Below are 19,866 nucleotides of genomic sequence, written 5' to 3' on the forward strand. Positions count from 1 at the left end.
CTTGGAACTCGAGGGCATATCCCCTACGGACGATGTTGAGAACCCACGAATCCGATGTTATCGAGGCCCAGGTGTTAACAAAGCGCCGCAAAATGTCCAAAAAGAAGAGGGGCGAAGGAGAGACGAAGCGCGCTGCGTCCCTTCAGGTTCTCTTCTTCCCCTGGTCAGTGTCCTGCCGGCGGGACTTACAGTACCGAGGCGGGAAGTTGCGACGGCCAGAGGAGGAGGAAGACTGCGAGGGGTAGCGACGTCTCTGGGAGCCCTGCTGCTGGGACTGCCGGTCCTGGGAGAAGGTCCCCTGTGACTGACCTCGTGGCTGCCACGGGCGCTGCCACTTCCGGAATGGCGAGACGGATGCAGAGGACATTCCATGCTTCTTCGCCGCCGCCTTCATCCTGAACTTCCTGTTCAGGCAGTCGTCGGTTTCGGCATGGAAAAGTCCGGTCCCGTCAAGCGGCATGTCGATGGCCGCCTTGACACTAGGATTGAGGTCCGAGGCCCTCAACCAGGCATGCCGTCGGAGCGCCGTCGATGCCGACATGGCCCTCCCCGCACAGTCTGCCATGTTCCTGGAGGCGGTATTGAGCCAACTCCCGATGGAGTGGGCCTCGTCCCTGACCTCGGCCAGCTGTCTCTGGATCTCATCTGGGATGTCCAGGATGAGGGAGGAGATCTGCTCCATGAGCGTCTGTATGTAGGCCCCCATGCAGGCGTTGTAATTGATGGCCTTCACCGCAAGGGCCGCTGCCAAGTAGGCCTTCTTGGCCAGGCCATCCACCTTTTTCGCCTCCTGGTCGACAGGGGAGGTCGCCTGCTTCGGGACGAAGCTGTGCTGGGCTCCTTCCACAATTGCCGAGTTCGGTTTGGGGTGGTCGGCCAACCAGGTGCAGCTTGCCGGGGCGACCCTGTAGAGGGACTCAGCCTTGCGGGATGAGCCAGACAGGGAGGCTGGGGAGTCCCAAGACCTCCGGACTATGGTCTCCAAAGACGGAAGCAGGGGAATGCAAGGTGGTGTGGGCACCCACCCGTCCGTGCACTTGGCGCTCCACCAGGTCGTGGGCATCGTCCTCCGGGAAGGAGAGCTCGATGTCGAGAGCCCTCGCCATCTTCACGATGTGCTCACTGAAAGAGCGCATGTCATCTGATGGGGAAGACGGTTCCGGGTGGTGCATCCTCTGCGGGGAAGCAGACGCCGAGAGGTCGTCGTCTTCCGAGGGGACGTCGGACGGAGGCAAGGGCTCATCCTCAGAGTCCGTGTCGGAGGTGAGAGGAATGTCCGGAACCCTGACCTGGGATCTCGGCTGAACCGGGATGGGGCCTGTCGAGGATTGAGAGCGCCGGCGGGGTGACGATGGAGGCTTCTCCATGAGCGAGACACTCGGGATCGACCGGGCAGATGTGCCCTCCCGCGGGTCAGCAGGGTGAGGGTTGAGCCTGGTGAACTCCTTGAAAGCCACATCCCTCGGGACGGACATGAAGTACCGGCCCGTCTCTGAGTTGAAAAACAGGTCCGGGGCTTCGTGTCTACGGACCTCTTTTCCGTGTTCCTCATCCTCGGAGTGGGGGAACAGCGGTGGCAGTTCCCCAGGAGGGGAGGAGGGAGTGGCGCCTTCCATCTCGTGGACGAAGTCCATGGTGGGTTGAGCTGGCGTGTCCGGTACCGGGACCAGTTGTACCTCAGGAGCGGGCTCCGGGCCGGGAAGAACAGCAGGAGCGCGGACCTTCTTTGAAGGGGAGCGCTTTTTGTCTTTTGCCTTGGAGGGCAAGTCCATCCCGGCGTGTCCCGATCAGCCTCCTTGTGGTGTCTCTTCTTTCCCGATCTCGGGGTCTCTTCCGGCGGGAAGAAGGGGTTCTGCAGGAGGTCCAAGAGGACAGCGGCGGCTCCCGAGGAGGAGGACTTCGGAGACCTAGCCCTGTCAGGGGGCAAGACACTCGTCGCTCCCGAAGGCGAAGCCGGCTCCCTCGGCTTGGAGGCGTGTCGAGATGCTTTGGATGCCTTGGAGGATGAAGGCGAAGTGAGCTGGACCTCCGCCTCAGTCCGTTCCCTCGCGTGCGAGCCATCCGGTTTCCTTCTGGATTTTAGTTTCGGCTCGAGACCCTCAGTCCCCGATGCCTTATGGGGGCGCTTGGAGGGACAGACACCACACTGGACACGCTGGCCCTGGAGGATGAAGCGGGCGGCGCGGAAGACGGGACAGATGACGAGCGGGGACCTCCCTCCTGTACCTTGCCCAGGGCGATGGCCGAAGTGAGCCGGGACTCACGGTTTTTCCGGGCTTGCGCCGAGAGGGACTTGCAAAGCAGGCAAGCCTTCGCATCATGGTCCTTGCCGAGGCACAACAGGCAGGAGGAGTGCGGGTCCTGGACGGGCACCTTGCCCCTGCAAATGTCGCACTTCTTGAAAGGTGCAGGCATTTCCGAAGTCGTCAAAGCCAGAGGAGAATTCAAAGCGAGGTCAACAGTCCGAGAGTCCGAAGTTACCAGGGGCGGGAGACAAAGAGTGGTCAAAAACGGTCCGAGGTCAAGATGAGAAGTGATTCCAAAGAGCTAGTGAAGCGAGCAAAGTTCCTACAAGCAGCTAGCGTGGCGGAAAAAAGGAACTGGGGAAAAGAGCGGGAAGGCAGGGGCCTTATAACGGGTGGGCGGAGTTACTGCCAAAAAGTTTCTATATGTTGCAAAGTAAACTTTGCCCAGTGATTCCAGTAGGTTCTGAGCAGCACTGCGCAGGCGCAGTAAAACCCATTTGTATGATTCGCAGAGACCACGAAGAAGAAGATAAAATTTCATTAGAATAACTTGTTATTTAAGCAGCAGGGAGAAAGCAACACTAACTTGGCAAATAAAAGGGTGGTTTTATTCCAGCACAGCTAGTGCCATTCTCAGTGTACAGAACACTAGACTGGAAAGGTTTTAACTGATTTAAGATCTTGAAACTCATTTTAGAGGGGACATACCTCACCTGACCTGAAACAGAAGAAAGGAAGCATACAGGCTGGACCAATTTACCCTTGGTAGCCTAGAACTCAAAAATAATTATGTATTAGGCTACATCTTGAAAGAGAACTGTGAGCACACAGTGGGTCTTGAAATGGAGAGCTGAGGGATGCTATGCATGGATTCAGCCTGAGTACTCCCGCCCAGCTCTTGCCAAGTGCAACAAAACTGCCCATATGAGCCAAAGAAGTCTCATACCAACAGATCAGGGCTGGCAGATAATTGTTATCTGTATAGCAGCTAGGGGTTAAAACAGACAGGTCAAAAGGACCACGGCAGAACTACGCTGGTGCAGTGACCACGGCAACCACATGTACCCAGCTCCAATCTGGCTGAACTGGGCCGTGGGAGGGAGCAGATTCTTCCCGCTCATTTTTGGCCCAGTTCTTCAGCAATGGTGCACTGTGGTTTCTCACTGCGTTTGGGGCATGCGTCATCTAAACGATACACCCCAAATGCAGCTGGAAACCATGTCATTCGGCCTGTCTATTTCGGGCCCATATGGCTGACCGTCCAATCTAAAAATTGTGGCTGTTCTAACATAAAATTCTAACTTTCTAATCTTTGAAATAAAAGATAGATTGACACTATTGTGCCCATAGAGAGTTATGGACAATGGCAGCCTTCAATTAAATACATGAAGCTTAGGCAACATGTTAAACTAGCCTGTGCTTTAACTGTAGGGGATTGTCTGGTACCCTTATTCCTGCTGGCTGACTACAGACAACCTTCACTCAGCACCTCTTCAACTGTACCAGAGTGACACCTTACTCTTCAATCACCTCTAGTTTCAGTTTATCAATTTCTTCTTTTGCTCCACGAAGACGACTTGCATCTTTATCCAAGAGCTCCTGATTTTCTGCATACCACTGGAGTCTTTTCTGCAAACGACTGATTTCATCCTTGTAAGATTCTTCCATCAACTTCATCTCATATGATTTTTCATCTAGAAAGTGAAGTAAAAGTTCCATTAAACATTTGTGATAAAATACATTTAACTCATGGCTAACTTTTTAAAATGGACATTGGCATTATTTTTTCCTTTTTACTCATTTCAATAGTCCTTTTTAAAAATTAAGATGAAGTAATTTCACACACACACACACACACACACACACACACAAACACTCACATTAGTTCACATGTTCTTGTAGAGGTAAAGTGAAGTTTAGTAGCTGCCAAGGTAAAGAATGGGTTTCTATCCTCCCTTTGCCACAATCTTTCATTATTTCCTCACTCTTCGCTAACATGTGCCACAAGCATAATGCAAGACTAAGAGGAAAATATAATTTCCATTCCTTCTGTAAAATATTAGAGAACAAAAATCTTATTGTTAAAGTGAGTAATGGATTGTTCAAGGCAGTACTTTACCTAAAGTGGAAGCAATCTGGGCTCTTGCCAAATCTCGTTCCTTCTTTATTTGTAAAAGATCTACTTCAAGAGCTTGTTTATCTTGCTTTAGACATTTTTTCTCTTCAAGCAAATTGGTTTCCATAGCCTTCATTTCCCCACAGCACCAAGAGAACAAAGAGATACAGAAAACAAGCCATGAGAATGCAACCTATTTAAAATCACTAAACTGTACATCACAGATGCCTACATTTGGTAAGGAAGTTGCATGACCTAATCTGCTCTGGTTGGGACAAGGCAGATCTTGCTCAAAGAGGCATTGGTTTCTCATCCCCTGGTATCAGAGTTTGGTCTACCAGTGGGAAACCAATGTTCAAATGAACTTGAAGTTCATTATGGTCTAAGGAATGTTTCATCCTGCTTCTCTCATAGAGTTGCTGACCGTATACAGTCTGTCCTCTTTACATCTGAAATCCTTGAAGGAAGAGCACCAGCAAGTTGTTAAGAAGCAATAGCATGGAGGGTGTGGTAATCAGCCACAATCTGGGCGTTTACTTTTCCTCCAACAGAGTGGGAACTGGAAACTCTGCAGAGCTTGATAAAGAACCCCCCTCCCCCTCGAGTGCTTTCAACAGGAAGTATGCAAATAATGTGGTGGGGATAAAGTGAGGAAGAAGAAAGCCATGCACACTACCTTGAGCCCAGTGGAATAAATGGGATGTATAATATCTAATAAGATAAATAAATATAGGCATCTTGGTCTTGTTGGAACCCAGCAATATATTCCCTAAGTCTAATTATTCAAAAGGTGGAGGAAGGGAGATAAAAAAGAAATAGCAGCCTGCATTTGTTTTATTTATTTATCAAATAATTCAATAACTAATGTTCCCCAAATGGTGTACAGGTAAATTAAAATAATAAAATAAAATAATTAGACAAAAGGTACATAGTAGACTCTTAGATAAAACCAGCAATAAGGAGTAGAAACAATACACCATATAAAGTCAAAGTAAAAGCAGCAGGAAAAAATTAATAAGAAGGTGAAGATCTAGAATGCATCATCTTGACTTGCCTAGGAGTACTAAATATAAATACCATAACTAGGTACTAGGCATATTTCTCTTGGGAAGAGTGTTCCACTGACAGGTATAATTGCTGAGAAGGGTCTCTGATATAGACACTCATCTTGCCTCAGCTGGTAGGGCATCTGAAGAAAGGCATCAGATAATGACCTAGTTTGGGCATGGTTGGGTAGATGTGTCAAAGTACAGGGCCTTGGCTCTACAGGTTAGATTCTTTACAGTCTGGAATTGGCCTGGGGACCATAGTATCACCCTGCCTCTATGTACTCAGATTTGGATAGAAATGGGAGGAATTCTTCCCTGAGATAAAGCCATTTATCAGCTGTAAAATTTTTGGGGGGAGGGGAATACTTTTAGTATTTACAGTAAGTAATGACTTCAGCAAAACAGTCTGAAGGAATTATTTATTTAGTAATTTACTAATTAATTGAATATCTTTCCAGCCTTTCCTTAGAAATAGCACTCAAAGGGGATAACAGTAAGATACAAATAAAGACACATAAAATCAAATTCAGAGCACATGTACAGCACATCAAATTAAAACAAATACAAATAGAAGAAACAAAGGCACTTACCTTGGCTGATCGAAGTTCTAAAATTAAATCTGTTAAATTCTGGTCCACAGCTGGTTCAGCATTCTGCACTCCACATGATAAAAGGTTATTTTTATCCACTTGTTCCCTAATTTTAAAGAAAAAGAAATCAACAATTTTATAGAGCTTTGTGTTTCTAATAGGTACATAAAGGCCCTATACAAATTGGCCTGAAAGACTGCCCTGGGGGCGGACTCGGGGCATTGCATCCAGATGATGCACACCCCAACTCCACCCCCAGGGCACCATGATGCCGTACGCCGCTTCACATGGCACGCAGCATATGATGCAGGACTGAAGGAGCACCATATAGCCACACCACTGTGGCTATGGCACCCTTTTGAAGGTGCAAAAGGGAGCCACTTTTTGCAGCTCCTTTTCATGCCCTTTAAAGGCCAGATCAGGGCTGTGGTGTGTGGTTGTTGCGGCCCCGATTTGGCACAAAAAAAAGGCAGCCTGTAGAGCTCCAAAGTTCACATTATTATCCCATGGAACTACAACCTATGTGACCTCAGTTCTAGTACTAAATTCTTCCAAATGACAATGTCACCAGAATACCTTGCTTATGTGAAACTTTTTTTGCCACTATGGGGTTTCTGAATCTTTACAGTGGGGTTTCCTCCATTTTTAAGAAAGAATTCCAATCTGAATAAAAGTAAATCAGAAAGCAATCCAGACCTTTTTTATTTTCTTGCTCATTCACAGACTTCATAAAATACCCTTGCAATTTAAATCAAGCCTATTCATAATGTAAGCCAATTATCTTCTGCAAAACAAGAATAGTTCCTACTGATTCTATCTATAACAGTTCTCTTGAAGATATTAATTAGAAATCACAGTTTATTCTCTACTAAACAATATTACAACTGAGATTTGCATTTGAAATGCAGTTCTCATCTTTGTCTGAGGGTTTGATCCAGCTAACCAATGCATGTATACTGGAAAATAGGTTCTGCTGTGCTCAATGGTGCTTACTCACCACTTCCTTATTTTGGCTTTTGGTATTAAGATCTACTCAAAATTACCACTATTTTCAATGAGAAAAGCAAATAAACTAACCGTAAGGTTGTTAATTCAATCATCAAACGCTGGTTCTCTTTAAACATATTTTCTTCATTTTTCTTGTTATTCAGCTGTAGTTCTTTCACCTGATTATATAATCTTTCATTTTCCTTAAACATCAAGAATTATTTCACTTAATCACTATTTATTCATATGGGAAGACATGTGGTACAAGACAAATGCCAGAGAGATAGATTTTGGGTCCGTGGCACTGACAGTAAGGAATATAGATTGTTGTTGATACAGCAGATGCAAAAACTCTTGTCTTGCAGAAGCATATGCCACAGTAAAGTTGTTAGTATTTCAGATGCCACAAAAAGAGGCTACAAAACTATTTGTTTTTTGCAATTAAATAAGGTCATACAGAACACAGTATGCACGATAGAATAACAGAGCAAATTAAAACTAAAGGCTTTTAATTTTGAGTCAGCAAAATTCTCTGTATGTAGAGATTAGTGTCATCAAAGCTGCATAATAAAACAACTATGGCTTTCATATGCTGATGTGATACTACCTTATAGGTGGTAATGAATGTCTGGAAATTATATGAATGTCAAACAAAATTATGTCTTGTCTTGAACAGAAACTTTCTTCCTTCACTCACTTCACGAGATTAAGCACCTCATTGAACAGGCGCTAAGAATCACACATTTCTTATTTATAGATGGACAACCAGAATCTTCATCTTTGTTGTCAGAGTCTTTCACTTATCCATTCTACTCAGGACATTTTCCTCGTTTCATTTAATGTCCCTTTTTAACTAGTGACATTACGACCTTGCAGAAACTGGCCACTTCACTCAAGCATTTACATTTTCTGTCTAGTTTTGTACCCTGTATCAAAATTATTTGTAAGGGCATAGCCATAGGGGAAATGTAAGCAGCATGGGAAACAAAGGGACGACACAGATGGGCAGAAGGGGTGGCTTCAACTGACCCTTCTGAAGATGAAATGGGGCTACAGCAAACTCATGCTGCAGCCCCAATCTGCCTTGAAGTTGGCTGAAAAAGGAGTGGCAAAGATCCGCTCCTTTTTCGGCCAGCAAAAAGCCAGCTTTTCCTGATTCGCTGCAGCTGTATGGTAGCTTAATGACTCTCTGGTGCTGTGCGCCATGTAAATGCCACGCCACTGGAGTGTCATAAAGCTGCCCACATCTGGGCAGCCAGGTGGCTTCAAGATGTCTTGGGAGCATGTGGCACCTAAATGCCATGCCCCCAAGCCGCTAGGAAGCTGGCTTTTAGAGTCGGTCTGTTCTGGCTCTAACTTTCACTGCACCAAAGAGCTTGTAAGATATCTGACAAAGCACGTTGCATCCCACAGAAAGCATACTGCAATATGACACCATCTATGCAACTTCTCTATGCAGACGTCAGTGTGAACAGCCAGATGCACATCCACAAGAATTCCTATTGAATTGTTCTTAGAAGACATCCATTTGCTTAGTCACCTGCTTGCTGTTACAGTGCATTAGTACTTTCATGTAATAGAATTTCAAAGTATTTGCTAATGTATGAAAACAAAGATTACAGAATAAGGACAGGATTGTACTGGGGCATAAAGCTCATGCAACCTGCAACTGAGGGACCAGATGGACTATTAATAAACTGTATCAGGAGGAATCCTAGACATTCTTGTGGACATGCAGTCACACTGGTGTGCTATTTACCCTGAAATAGTTCTCACAACATTTTCACCAACAAGTTTTACTTAGCTGACACTGTTGTCATCACCTCCAGTTCAGACATGTTTGCTCTCTCTTCCAAAGCTCACTCAGCTTTCCTCCTTTCCTTGCCATTTTGATGGCAGTAGGGTAGGAGAACAGCTGAGAGCTGAATGGAGGTTTCCAGTGTTCTTAGTTCTGGCCATGTTAGCATGGGCCCTGTCTAAAGGATGCTGACAAGGTCTACCAGGATGCTGCTGTTCCAAAGAAAAGAGGAACACACACATACACATACAGCCCCATTTCCACCACACATGATCCACCTCACCCTGCAATCAGTTCACCTCTTCTTTCCTACTGGTTGTGCACAGCTCCTGCAAGTGTATTAGTAAGACTTCATCACTCAATCTCAGCCCAAGTCTTCATTCCTTCATATTATTAACTAGCAACCTCACTATCCCCATTCAGTTTGACTCAGGCTGACTTAGTTTTTTTTAAAAAAAGGGGGGGAATGGCTAATTTATATACCCCTTATCTTCAAAATGCTACACTTGTAAAACACAAACATAGAAGAACACCATTTATAGAGAGCAGGATCATAATATCAAAAGAATTCTACCTGCTGATATCCTTGAAGAAGCATCTCCTGATTTTGGACTTCTTTTTGTATTTCTTTCAACATTTCTCCATCAGCAGGATTTCCTCCCCTGATATTTGACCACTTTGTTTCTTTGTTCAAGTTTTCGTTATGATTTAGCTGAGAAAAAAGTGCTCTATAAATAAAGTGCACCTCATAAAACTGCTAAGCAAAAAGTAGCCTTACTGAAAACCATCTTCTATATTTAATGAAATGTTACTATCTTTAGAAGTTACATTTGTATATTGGCTCTCTTTCAAAGACTTTAGAATGTTATATACAAGCTATCTCAATGTATGATAAAGGGTCATAAACCTAATGAAGTTTTAAGAGCTAGCACAGAGGTCTGATCTATATATAACATATATATATATACACACACACATACACACACACACACACACTATATATATATATATATATATATGTATGTATGTATGTATGGCTTTATGTATACTTATTGAATTCTTAACTAATATTACTTACTCCTATAATTTGATGATTTATTGTGATGTCTGTTTATTAATGTTTATTTGATGTTTGATTGGTCGATCGTAATAAATAAATCGAATATGTATACTTATATCCACTACAAGATAGATGAGGATAAGAACAACATCGTTCTAAAATGAAAGGTCACTTCTTATGCCTCTTTCAGCTATTAAAAACTATGTCTGGAATGCCACTGGAGAGTTATGGACAAGTAAGGACTGTAGTTATGGTGCTATGCTATGTATGAATTCTGCCCTGATCCTGCAATCCCTATTTACTGGGCAGCAGCTGCTGTAATTAATGGGTTTCTGTTCCCTGTCAACTGGGAAGCAGCTGATGTTCCCATACCTGCCTGTGTGAAATTTCTAGTGTAACAGTCAGAAGCAGTAACCCTGTTTCAATTCCGCCTTATGCAAGAGATCATTCATGTGATGGAGGGCTGGAGCCATCAGCCAGCTGCTTCCCAATCGAAAGGAGCACACACCGCACACACACCGATTACAGCAGTTGTTACCCAATAGGTAGAGGCTGGACGACTTTCATGGTCCTTACATAGCCCCTAAAATACAGGCTATATAGGGACCATAAATACAAAGTAGTCATGAGTGTGTAACTCATGGATTCATAACTGACTGCCCAATGGGATTCCAACCTGTATACTGATACAATTCTTTTCAATTTGATTTTATTAAATGAAAGATGACAATGTGAATGATATGCTATATTTTTAAAAGTCTGCTTCCTTTATTAACTTGCAATAGGATATAAACAAATACTGTACCTGTGACTGAAGAACATAAGTTTCTTTGTTTAGCTCAAAGAGATCTTTATCTTGCTGCAGGATTTTTGTTTTCATTTCCTTCTCTTTTTCCAAAGATGTGGCTTTTAGTTGCTGAATCAAACTATGTGCCGAAGCCAATTTTTCCTCAGCTTCCTGAATTCTTTTTAATAAATAAAGCTCCCTTTCACTGCTTTGTGGGAGTGAATATGATGCAACCTGATGAGATGGAGAAAACCCCATTTTATACTACTCCAATAGTTCACCAAAGAAACCAAGATTAACCTTTTCCCTTTCAGTTCAATAGTAAGAACTGCTGGATTTAATAATGGATGGAACTTCTATGGAATGTCCATCATTCAGTCTTTTAAAATCTAAAGAGAAACTAAACATTGACAAGAGTAACTTCTTCACTGAAGAAGGTGGCAGGTGCAACATGTGACAAAAATAGATTTCATGCAGGCACACAAAAAGCTCATAAAACCCCACACTATCTAGTCATTAGTTTGAGAATAGCCAAAGGAGATGCATTTCTGAAACTGGTCTGGATCTAATGAAGGTCATAGACAGGGAAACACTGAAGCTCCATAAAAACTGCTTTAAACTTTCTAAAGTATATAGAATGAAATCATAACATTATGGTAAATTAGATCCAACACACTGGATCATTCTACAAAAAGGAATCTTACTAGGAATGGAAGGACAATCTAGCATAGACTTGCTTCTAAGTTGTCCTGACTTTTGCCAGTTCTTCTTCTTACTGTGGCCATCTGCATCATTTGTCCCATTATTCCAGTATGTTATCCAATCCTCCAAAGTAGATTTTGGATTGTGCAAAGCATTACAAGGGGAACTGACAAAACTAATGTTACTTTTCTATATTCAGGAAAGTGTTCTGAGAGCAGAACTGCACTCATAGATCTCCAGATCAACCCCTATGTAACTTTAAATGGCAACACTGCTGCCCACAGCAAGCATCTCCATATGCTATGAAGTGAAAGGGAAGGCAGGGTGCTTTTGTAATCCAAACATGTCAAAATATATGTGTGTACTTCTTCCATATTGTCTGGGATAACATGATAAACTCCTTGTAAATCTGCTCACAGATGTCCAAACAAGGAGACATCAATTATACACATTCTCTCTCTCACTGCTGAGAGCGAGTTGGGGAGCCAGGACAGTAGGACTTCCTACTACTCAAGAAACACAGGCATCTGTTCCTGTATTGCTTTTTTTAATGACACCTCCTTTTTTAAAATGCCATTCTAAGAGCAGTGTCTATGGCTTACATTGTGGTTGTGGATGAAAGGGTCATTTTCTTTAACTTGCTCTTGAATACTACTTGCCGATGACTCTCCATGTGTAGCACAGTAATTTCTCTTCATCGAAACAGGATCCTTTGTTGTCTGTATTACCTTAGTTCCAGGTGTTTCTTTGATAGGAAAAAAGAGTATGTGCTATATTTTAAAAGTAAAAGTTTTAAACACTGTACAACATTTATATGGACACTTATAAAGTGACTGGTGTAAAGTACACAAAAATGTGAAAAAGTACAATACTTTTTTGTTGTTGTATACAGTCCAGAGTTACCACTAGGCAAAATTATGTCCTGCTGTTCTTACTGGGGCACTCCTCAAAAATTGTGAGTTGGAGTGCCTTTTGTTTCTTTCTCTTCCTCTCTTTTCATTTTGTTGTCTGCTTCTTCTAGTATAAATCTGAATCAATACTATAGATTTATTTAATTTTACTAAGGCTGCTCTGTAAGGAACCATGTATATTGGGGATATTAACAACTGACTGGACTTTACATTTTGATTTTGAATTCTGCCTTTGATTCACAGTGATTTGTTTTACAGAAGCCCTCTTTGGACCATCAAACTGTTTCCTTGTTTGGTTTTTTAAAAAGTAGTTCAAAGAATACAGACAAGAAGGTTTTACAGTGGGAAGCAAAGGAAAAGGAGCATGTAAAAAGGCCTTGGTAGGCATTTACTCTTTGCATGAGCTTAAAGCCAAAGAATGAAGTCCTTCACAGGGGAAAATGTAACTGAAATCTCTCCATTCTTAGTCCAACTCTCTATCCATAGTCCTACAATGACTCCTACGCCCCGGCAGTTTCGCCCTTGAGTCATATGAACAGAGATATTGCTCTACATTATTGAACAATCTTCTGGATAGATTGTCAGTCAAAAAGTGAAGTATATCTGCAATTAAGTATTGATTTTGCCTTTGCATTTCTTCAAGAATTGCATTTCTTGAATAAATCATGCTTCAGTGTTGAACTCAGGCTAATCTACCAAACAACCACTGTGGGTCAAAATTATGTTTCCACTTACAATTGCTTTCATGTTTTAAAATGATATTCTATTTCAAAACACAGTATACAATATACAGTTTGAGGAAACCTACATTCGACATCCCTCCTCTGTTTATTTAAACATATCATCATTTACCTTTTTGCTTTAGAGGAGATCTGGCTTTCAAAACTGGCTTTTTGAGGCTCTCTTTTATTGTCTTCTCATTAACTGTGGAAAAGTGCTTTAATGAAGAACTAGATTTTCCATACCCAGAACTTCTAACAGAGCTATAAGGTCCAATGGAAGACTTCTTTCTATGAGCAGCCACTGTGTTTTTTGCATTCTTATGCATCAGTTGTTTATTCAGCACTGAACTGAGACTCTCTTTATTCCAAGTGATGGGCTGATGTGTCTGTGGACAATCACATATAGAATATATTTATTTTTATCAAACAGCTTGGATTGAAATTATTATAATAAAAGAGAATGTCTGTGAGTCTATACAGATATATCTCATTTAGGGCAGTGTGCTAGATGCCTTAAATGTGACAGAGAAGTTTTAGTAGCTCCAGTTTCAGTGGTCAGTTTCAAGTTGAGAAGGCTCTCTGGAGCCCAGTTATTAAGATTCCACAGGCATGAAAAATGGTGGAAAAACAGGAACAAGCTCATGCACCACTGCTGATTCCTGATAGGAAAATAGGAGAAGACACCCTCAGGTACTGCTTATAAGATTTCTGAAATAAAAAAAAAAAAATTAAAGGGGTGAGGAATGACACAGACTTCATAGTATTTGGTACAGACAAAGGAAGGACAGGTTGCTTACCTGTAACAGTATTTCTTCGAGTGGTCATCTGCGAATACATACAAATGGGTTTTACTGCGCCTGCGCAGTGCTGCTCGGAACCTACTGGAATCACTGGGCAGAGTTTACTCTGCAACATATTGAAACTTTTTGGCGGTAACTCCGCCCACCCGTTATAAAGCCCCTGCCTTCCCGCTCTTTCCCCAGTTCCGCAATTTTTCCGCCAAGCAGGCGATGGAAAGAGCCAATAAGAGCAGGACACTGAGGGGACGGACGGGTGGGATTTGTATGTATTCGCAGATGACCACTCGAAGAAATACTGTTACAGGTAAGCAACCTGTCCTTCTTCTTCGTGGTCTCTGCGAATCATACAAATGGGTTTAGACTGACAAGCTAAGGTATGCGGCGGAGGGAGTGTCCTGAGACCAAGCTATGGTAAACCAAAGGTATATTTATTACAATAAAACACCTTGGACCATAAAAGAGTCAGTCCATTTGTTCATGCACAGATCAACATAGCAATAACATTGCTAAACCTGAGGAGGGAATAGAGATCATGCAAGACCGATCCCATAGAACTTGTGCAAACCAACATCCAACAAAATGTAAACAGTGTCAACTGTACAAGTGTAATCAACACAAACCATCAGTAGTGCAATCAATGCAACCCTGAAACCAACACAGCCCTCCCGAAAGCTGCGTCTCGGATGGCCCTGGTGTCCAACCTATAATGTTTGATAAAAGTTAAAGGTTGGGACCAGACGGCAGCCTTGCAGACATCCTCCAAAGGAATCCCCGACAGGAATGCAGAGGATGCTGCCATCGACCTTGTGGAATGGGACCGAACCCTGCCAGGGAGAGGCTTGCCCATCAGTTTATAGCAGAGGTGGATAGTACCAGCCACCCATTTGGAAAACCTCTGCGCCGACACGGGCAACCCCTTCTTCGGTTCCGAGTAGCATTGGAAAAGTCTCTCGGACCGACTGGAGGCAGCAGTTCTGACCAAGTAAAACGCCAGTGCTCTCCTGACATCAAGAGAGTGGAGGCGTCGCTTCGCATCCGACGTTGGGCTGGATGCGAGAGTGGGCAACACAATGTCTTGGCACATGTGGAAAGCAGACACTACCTTAGGCAGGAAAGTAATGTCAGTGCGGAGGACCACCTTGTCCTTGTGGAACCTCAGGAATGGCTGGTCTCTCCGTAAGGCACAAAGTTCGCCCGCACGGCGGGCAGAGGTGATGGCCACCAGGAAAGCGGTTTTCCAAGTCAGTAGTCTCAAGTCCGCTGTGGCCATCGGTTCAAAGGGCTTGGATTGGAGGGCGGACAGTACCGTCTCCAAGCTCCAAGCTGGAGCTAGTACCGACACAGGCGGATACAGGTTGGCACAACCCTTCAGGAACCCCTTCACCAAGGGGTCTTTGAAGAAAGAAACCCTCCCCCCGACCTGGTATTTGGCACAAATGGCAGACAAGTAGCACTTGATGGATGTGAGGGACAGCCCCTCATCCAAAAGTGCCATCAAAAACTCCAGCACCACTGGAGTGGACACTTGAGCAGGAGACAAGCCCTTTCGGTCTGGGTGGAAGGTTTCCTCGCAGCCAGGATCACCGTCCTCACCGACTCCAGCAGGGCAGTCAGGGCTGTATCCTCCAGGCTACCAGCGGTAGGCTCTCAATGTCCGGGTGGAGGATCCGTCCGTCCTGGATCGACAGCAGGTCCGGACGAGGGTCGAGGCGGAGGAAGCATCTCCTGGAGAGGTGAAGAAGGGATACGAGCCAGGGCTGTCTCGGCCACCACGGGGTGATCAGGATCTCATGCGAGTGATCTACTGTCATCTTGGACACCACCCTGATGATGAGAGGGAACGGAGGGAAGGCGTAGAGAAGCTCCCCCGTCCAGAGGAAGGCGAACGCGTCTCCGAGGGATCCGTCCATTCGCTTCCTGGAGCAGAACTGGGGACAGTGGCTGTTCCACCTGGTCGCGAAGAGGTCGATCCGGGGGGTTCCCCACCGGTCGAAGAGGTCGCTGACCGTCTTGGGATGGAGCCTCCACTCGTGGCACACAGAGGGAGATCTGCTGAGGCGATCTGCCAGCTCGTTGTCCTCCCCGGGAAGGTGAATCGCCTGGAGAAGGACGCGTCTCTGGATGCACCAGTCCCAGATGCGGAGCGTGAGGTCGAGCAGGGTCCTGGACCTGGTACCACCTTGTTTGTTGATGTAGTACATCACGGTGGTGTTGTCCGTCCTCAGGAGGACCACTCTTCCTGTGACAGCGAACTCGAACGCCCTCAAAGCCTTCTCCACTGCGAGCATCTCCAAAGCGTTGATGTGGAGGAGCTTGTCTTGTGCGGACCACCTGTCTTCGACGACGAGGTCGAGCAGGTGGGCGCCCCATCCCTCCAGGGATGCATCGGTTGTCAGAGTCAGTTGTGCCTGGGGCTGATGAAAGGGCATCCCGGTGCAGACGTTGAAGCTGTCTAGCCACCATCTGAGGGAAGCGGCCACCGGTCTCGGTACCGTGAGCCACTTTGACGGAGGGTCCTCCAACGGAGAGAAGGCGGAGAGAAACCAGGATTGGAGAGGCCGAAGATGAAGTCTTGCCCAAGGGGTGACGAATGTCGTCGATGCCATGTGGCCCAGGGCGACTTGGACGTCTCTGGCTCTCAACCTTCTGTGGGAGATGCACGGCCTGAGGGATGCTGTCAGGGCCTGAAACCGATCCGGAGGGAGGAAGGCCAAGCAGTTTTCGGAGTTGAGGATGGCCCCGATGAACTTGACCTGCCTGGTTGGTGTGAAGTGGGACTTTTCCCTGTTGACGACCAGCCCGAGGGAGTCCAAGAGGCGCAAGGCGAAGGAGACTGCCTCCTGCAGCTCGCTTTGGGATTCGGCTGCAAACAGCCAGTCGTCCAGGTAGGGAAAGACCATGAAGCTCTTCTGATGAAGGTATGCCACCACCGGTGCCATGCACTTTGTGAAGACCCTTGGAGCCGTGGCCAAGCCGATGGGAAGAACGTTGTAATGGTACGAGGTGGAGCCGACAGCGAAGGCGAGGAATCTCCGGTGGGACTCTCGGATCCCGATGTGGAAGTAGGCGTCCTTCAGGTCGACGGTCGCAAACCACAGGCCCTGGTGAAGCAGAGGCAGAATGGAAGCCAAGGTTACCATTCGAAAACGGCGGTAGTCAAGGAACAAGTTCAATTGTCTTAAGTCCAGGATGGGCCTGATGCCTCCATCCGCTTTCGGTACCGTGAAGTACCTGGAGAAAAATGCCCGAGGACATTGGTCAGGCGGCAAAGGGGAGATTGCCCCTTTACCAAGCAAGGCGCGCACTTCGTCGAGAAGGGTGTCCGAGGGGGGAGTGGACATGAAGGCTCCAGTTGGCGGGAGCTCTTGGAACTCGAGGGCATAACCTCTGTGGACGATGTTGAGAACCCACGAGTCCGATGTTATGGAGGCCCAGATGTTAGCAAAGGGCCTCAGAATGTCCAAAAAGCAGAGGGGTGAAGGAGGGACAAAGCGCGCTGCGTCCCTTCAGGTTCTCTTCTTCCCCTGGTCGGTGTCCTGCCGGCGGGACTTGCAGTACCGAGGCGGGAAGTTACGACGGCCAGAGGAGGAGGAAGTCTGCGAGGGGAAGCGGTGTCTTTGGGAGCCCTGTTGTTGGGACTGTCGATCCCGGGAGAAGGTCCCCTGTGACTGACCTTGCGGCTGCCATGGGCGCTGACGCTTCCGGAACGGAGAAGCCGGTGCTGAGGACATGCCATGCTTCTTCGCCGCCGCCTTCATCCTGAACTTCCTGTTCAGGCGGTCGTCGGTCTCGGCGTGGAAGAGCCCGGTGCCGTCGAGGGGCATGTCCTCGATGGCCGCCCTGACCGTGGGGTTGAGGTCCGAGGCCCTCAACCAGGCGTGGCGTCGAAGTGCCATGGAAGCCGACATGACCCTCCCTGAGCAGTCTGCCATGTTCCTGGAAGTGGTGATGAGCCAACTTCCTATGGAATGAGTCTCATCTCTGATCTCCACCAGCTGCCTCTGGATGTCATCCGGGACGTCCGGGATGAGAGGGGAGATCCGTTCCATGAGGGTCTGGATATAGGCCCCCATGCAGGCGGTGTAGTTGGCAGCCTTGACCCCAAGGGCCGATGCCGAGTAGGCCTTCTTGGCCAGTCCGTCCACCTTCTTCGCCTCCCGATCGACAGGGGAGGTCGCCTGCTTCGGGACGAAGCTGTGTTGGGCTCCCTCTATGATGGCAGAGTTCGGCCTGGGGTGGTCGGCCAACCAAGGACAGCTCGCCGGGGCGACTCTGTAGAGCGACTCCACTTTGCGGGAGGGCGCCGACAGGGTGGCTGGGGAGTCCCAGGACCTCTTCACGATGGTCTGGAGCGACGGAAGAAGAGGCAGGCAAGGTGGAGTAGGCACTCGGCCGTGAACCCGATGCTCAACCGGGTCCTCAGCGTCGTCTTCCGCGGAGGCGAGCTCAATGTCGAGAGCCCTTGCCATCTTGACGACATGTTCAGTGAAGGACCGGACGTCGTCCGACGGGGAAGCCGGCTCCGGGTTATGCATCCTCTGGGGTGAGGCCGGCCCCGAGAGGACATCCTCATCCGAAGGTGCCTCAGACGGAAGCAAGGGCTCGTCGTCGGAGTCCAGATCCGAGGAGAGGGGGTCCGTCACTCTAACCTGAAATCTCGGGCGGGTTGGAACCAGGTCCGCCGAGGATCTAGAGCGCCTGTGAGGTGGAGACGGCGATCTCTCATAGACAGATGCGGTCGGGACCGATCTGGACGGGGTGCCTTGGTCTGCAGGATGGGGGTTCAACCTGGTGAACTCCTTCATCGCTCTGTCCTCCGAAACCGACAAGTAATACCGGCGCGATTGCGTATCGAAGAACAGGTCCGGTATTTCCTGCCCGCGGGGCTGGTCTTCCTCGTCGTCGGTTCCAGGATGGGAGGGCGACCGGTGTTCTGGCGAGCAAGGAAGAACGGTGTCGTCCGTCCCGTGGACAAAGTCCATGGTGGGCAGAGGCGGTGGGGTGTCTGGTACCGGAGTCCGTTGACCCCCCGGCGTCGGCTCCGGATCGCGTGGAGCCGCCGAAGTAGAAGCGCGGGCCTGTTTAGACGGGGAGCGCTTCTTCTCCTTCGCCTTCGGCGGGTCGGTGGTGGGCCGATCTTTGGAGGACTTGGGCTTCTTCGGGGCAGGATCACGACCCGACTTGTCGTGGTGCCTCTTCTTCCCAGGCCTGGGAAGCTCCTCCGCTGGAAAGAACGGATTATCCGGGAGGTCGAGGAGGACAGCAGCCGCTGCCGACGAAGAAGGTCTTGGAGACCTTGCCCCTTCCGAAGGCACCGCCAGCTCCTTAGGCTTCGAAGCGTGGCGAGATGCCTTGGATGCCTTGGACGACGAAGGCGACACGAGATGGACCTCCGGCTCGGTAGCCTTCTTCGAACGCGAGCCCTCCGATCTCCTCGTCGGTTTGGAGGCCGGCTCGGTACCCTCAGTCCCCGAAGACGGGGCGCTTGGAGGGTTTGTCGGTGGCGCTGGGCAGTTTGGAGCCACGGGCCACATCGGAGGTGGTGGAAGGGGTTGTCCCGGCCGGGACACACACCACGCTGGGAACGGCGGCCCTCCCCGATGTCACGCTGGACACACTGGCCCGAGAAGATGAGGCGGGGGGCGCGGAAGGCGGGACAGAGGACGACCGTGAACCCCCCTCTTGTACCTTGCCGAGGGCAATCGCCGAAGTGAGCCGGGACTCACGGTTCTTCCGGGCCTGGGACGAGAGGGATCTGCAAAGCAGGCAGGCCTTGGTATCATGGTTCTTGCCAAGGCACAGCAGGCAGGAGGAGTGCGGGTCCTGGACGGGCACCTTGCCCCCGCAAATGTCGTACTTCTTGAAGGGTGCAGGCATTTTCGAGGTCGTCAAAGCCAGAGGAGAATCCGTAAACGAGGTCAACAGTCCGAAAGTCCGAAGTTACCAGGGGCGGGAGACAAAGAATGGTCAAAGTACAGTCCGAGGTCAAAAAGCGAAAGTGATTCCAAGCAAGCGAAGCAAGCGAAAGTTCCCTGAAGCAGCTAGCGCGGTGGAAAAAAGGAACTGGGGAAAGAGCGGGAAGGCAGGGGCTTTATAAC

The 19,866-nt window shown here is 47.6% G+C and overlaps 1 protein-coding gene across 1 annotated transcript in view; it reads right to left on the minus strand.

Moving 5' to 3' along the window:
* LOC121917481 overlaps positions 1 to 19,866 on the minus strand; it is a 77,120-nt gene that overhangs the window by 16,770 nt on the left and 40,484 nt on the right. Inside the window, exons 16-26 of the mRNA XM_042443495.1 lie at positions 13,099 to 13,354; positions 11,938 to 12,080; positions 10,652 to 10,867; positions 9,361 to 9,498; positions 7,079 to 7,191; positions 6,002 to 6,107; positions 4,366 to 4,492; positions 3,766 to 3,940; positions 2,955 to 2,964; positions 1,026 to 1,721; positions 310 to 811 (exon numbers count right to left, since the gene is read on the minus strand). Coding sequence (XP_042299429.1) covers positions 310 to 811; positions 1,026 to 1,721; positions 2,955 to 2,964; positions 3,766 to 3,940; positions 4,366 to 4,492; positions 6,002 to 6,107; positions 7,079 to 7,191; positions 9,361 to 9,498; positions 10,652 to 10,867; positions 11,938 to 12,080; positions 13,099 to 13,354 — 2,482 coding nt within the window. The remainder of the gene's footprint in view (positions 1 to 309; positions 812 to 1,025; positions 1,722 to 2,954; positions 2,965 to 3,765; positions 3,941 to 4,365; positions 4,493 to 6,001; positions 6,108 to 7,078; positions 7,192 to 9,360; positions 9,499 to 10,651; positions 10,868 to 11,937; positions 12,081 to 13,098; positions 13,355 to 19,866) is intronic.

This window comes from Sceloporus undulatus, unplaced genomic scaffold (assembly GCF_019175285.1).
Source record: "Sceloporus undulatus isolate JIND9_A2432 ecotype Alabama unplaced genomic scaffold, SceUnd_v1.1 scaffold_19, whole genome shotgun sequence".
In the NCBI taxonomy this organism is placed as follows: domain Eukaryota; kingdom Metazoa; phylum Chordata; class Lepidosauria; order Squamata; family Phrynosomatidae; genus Sceloporus; species Sceloporus undulatus.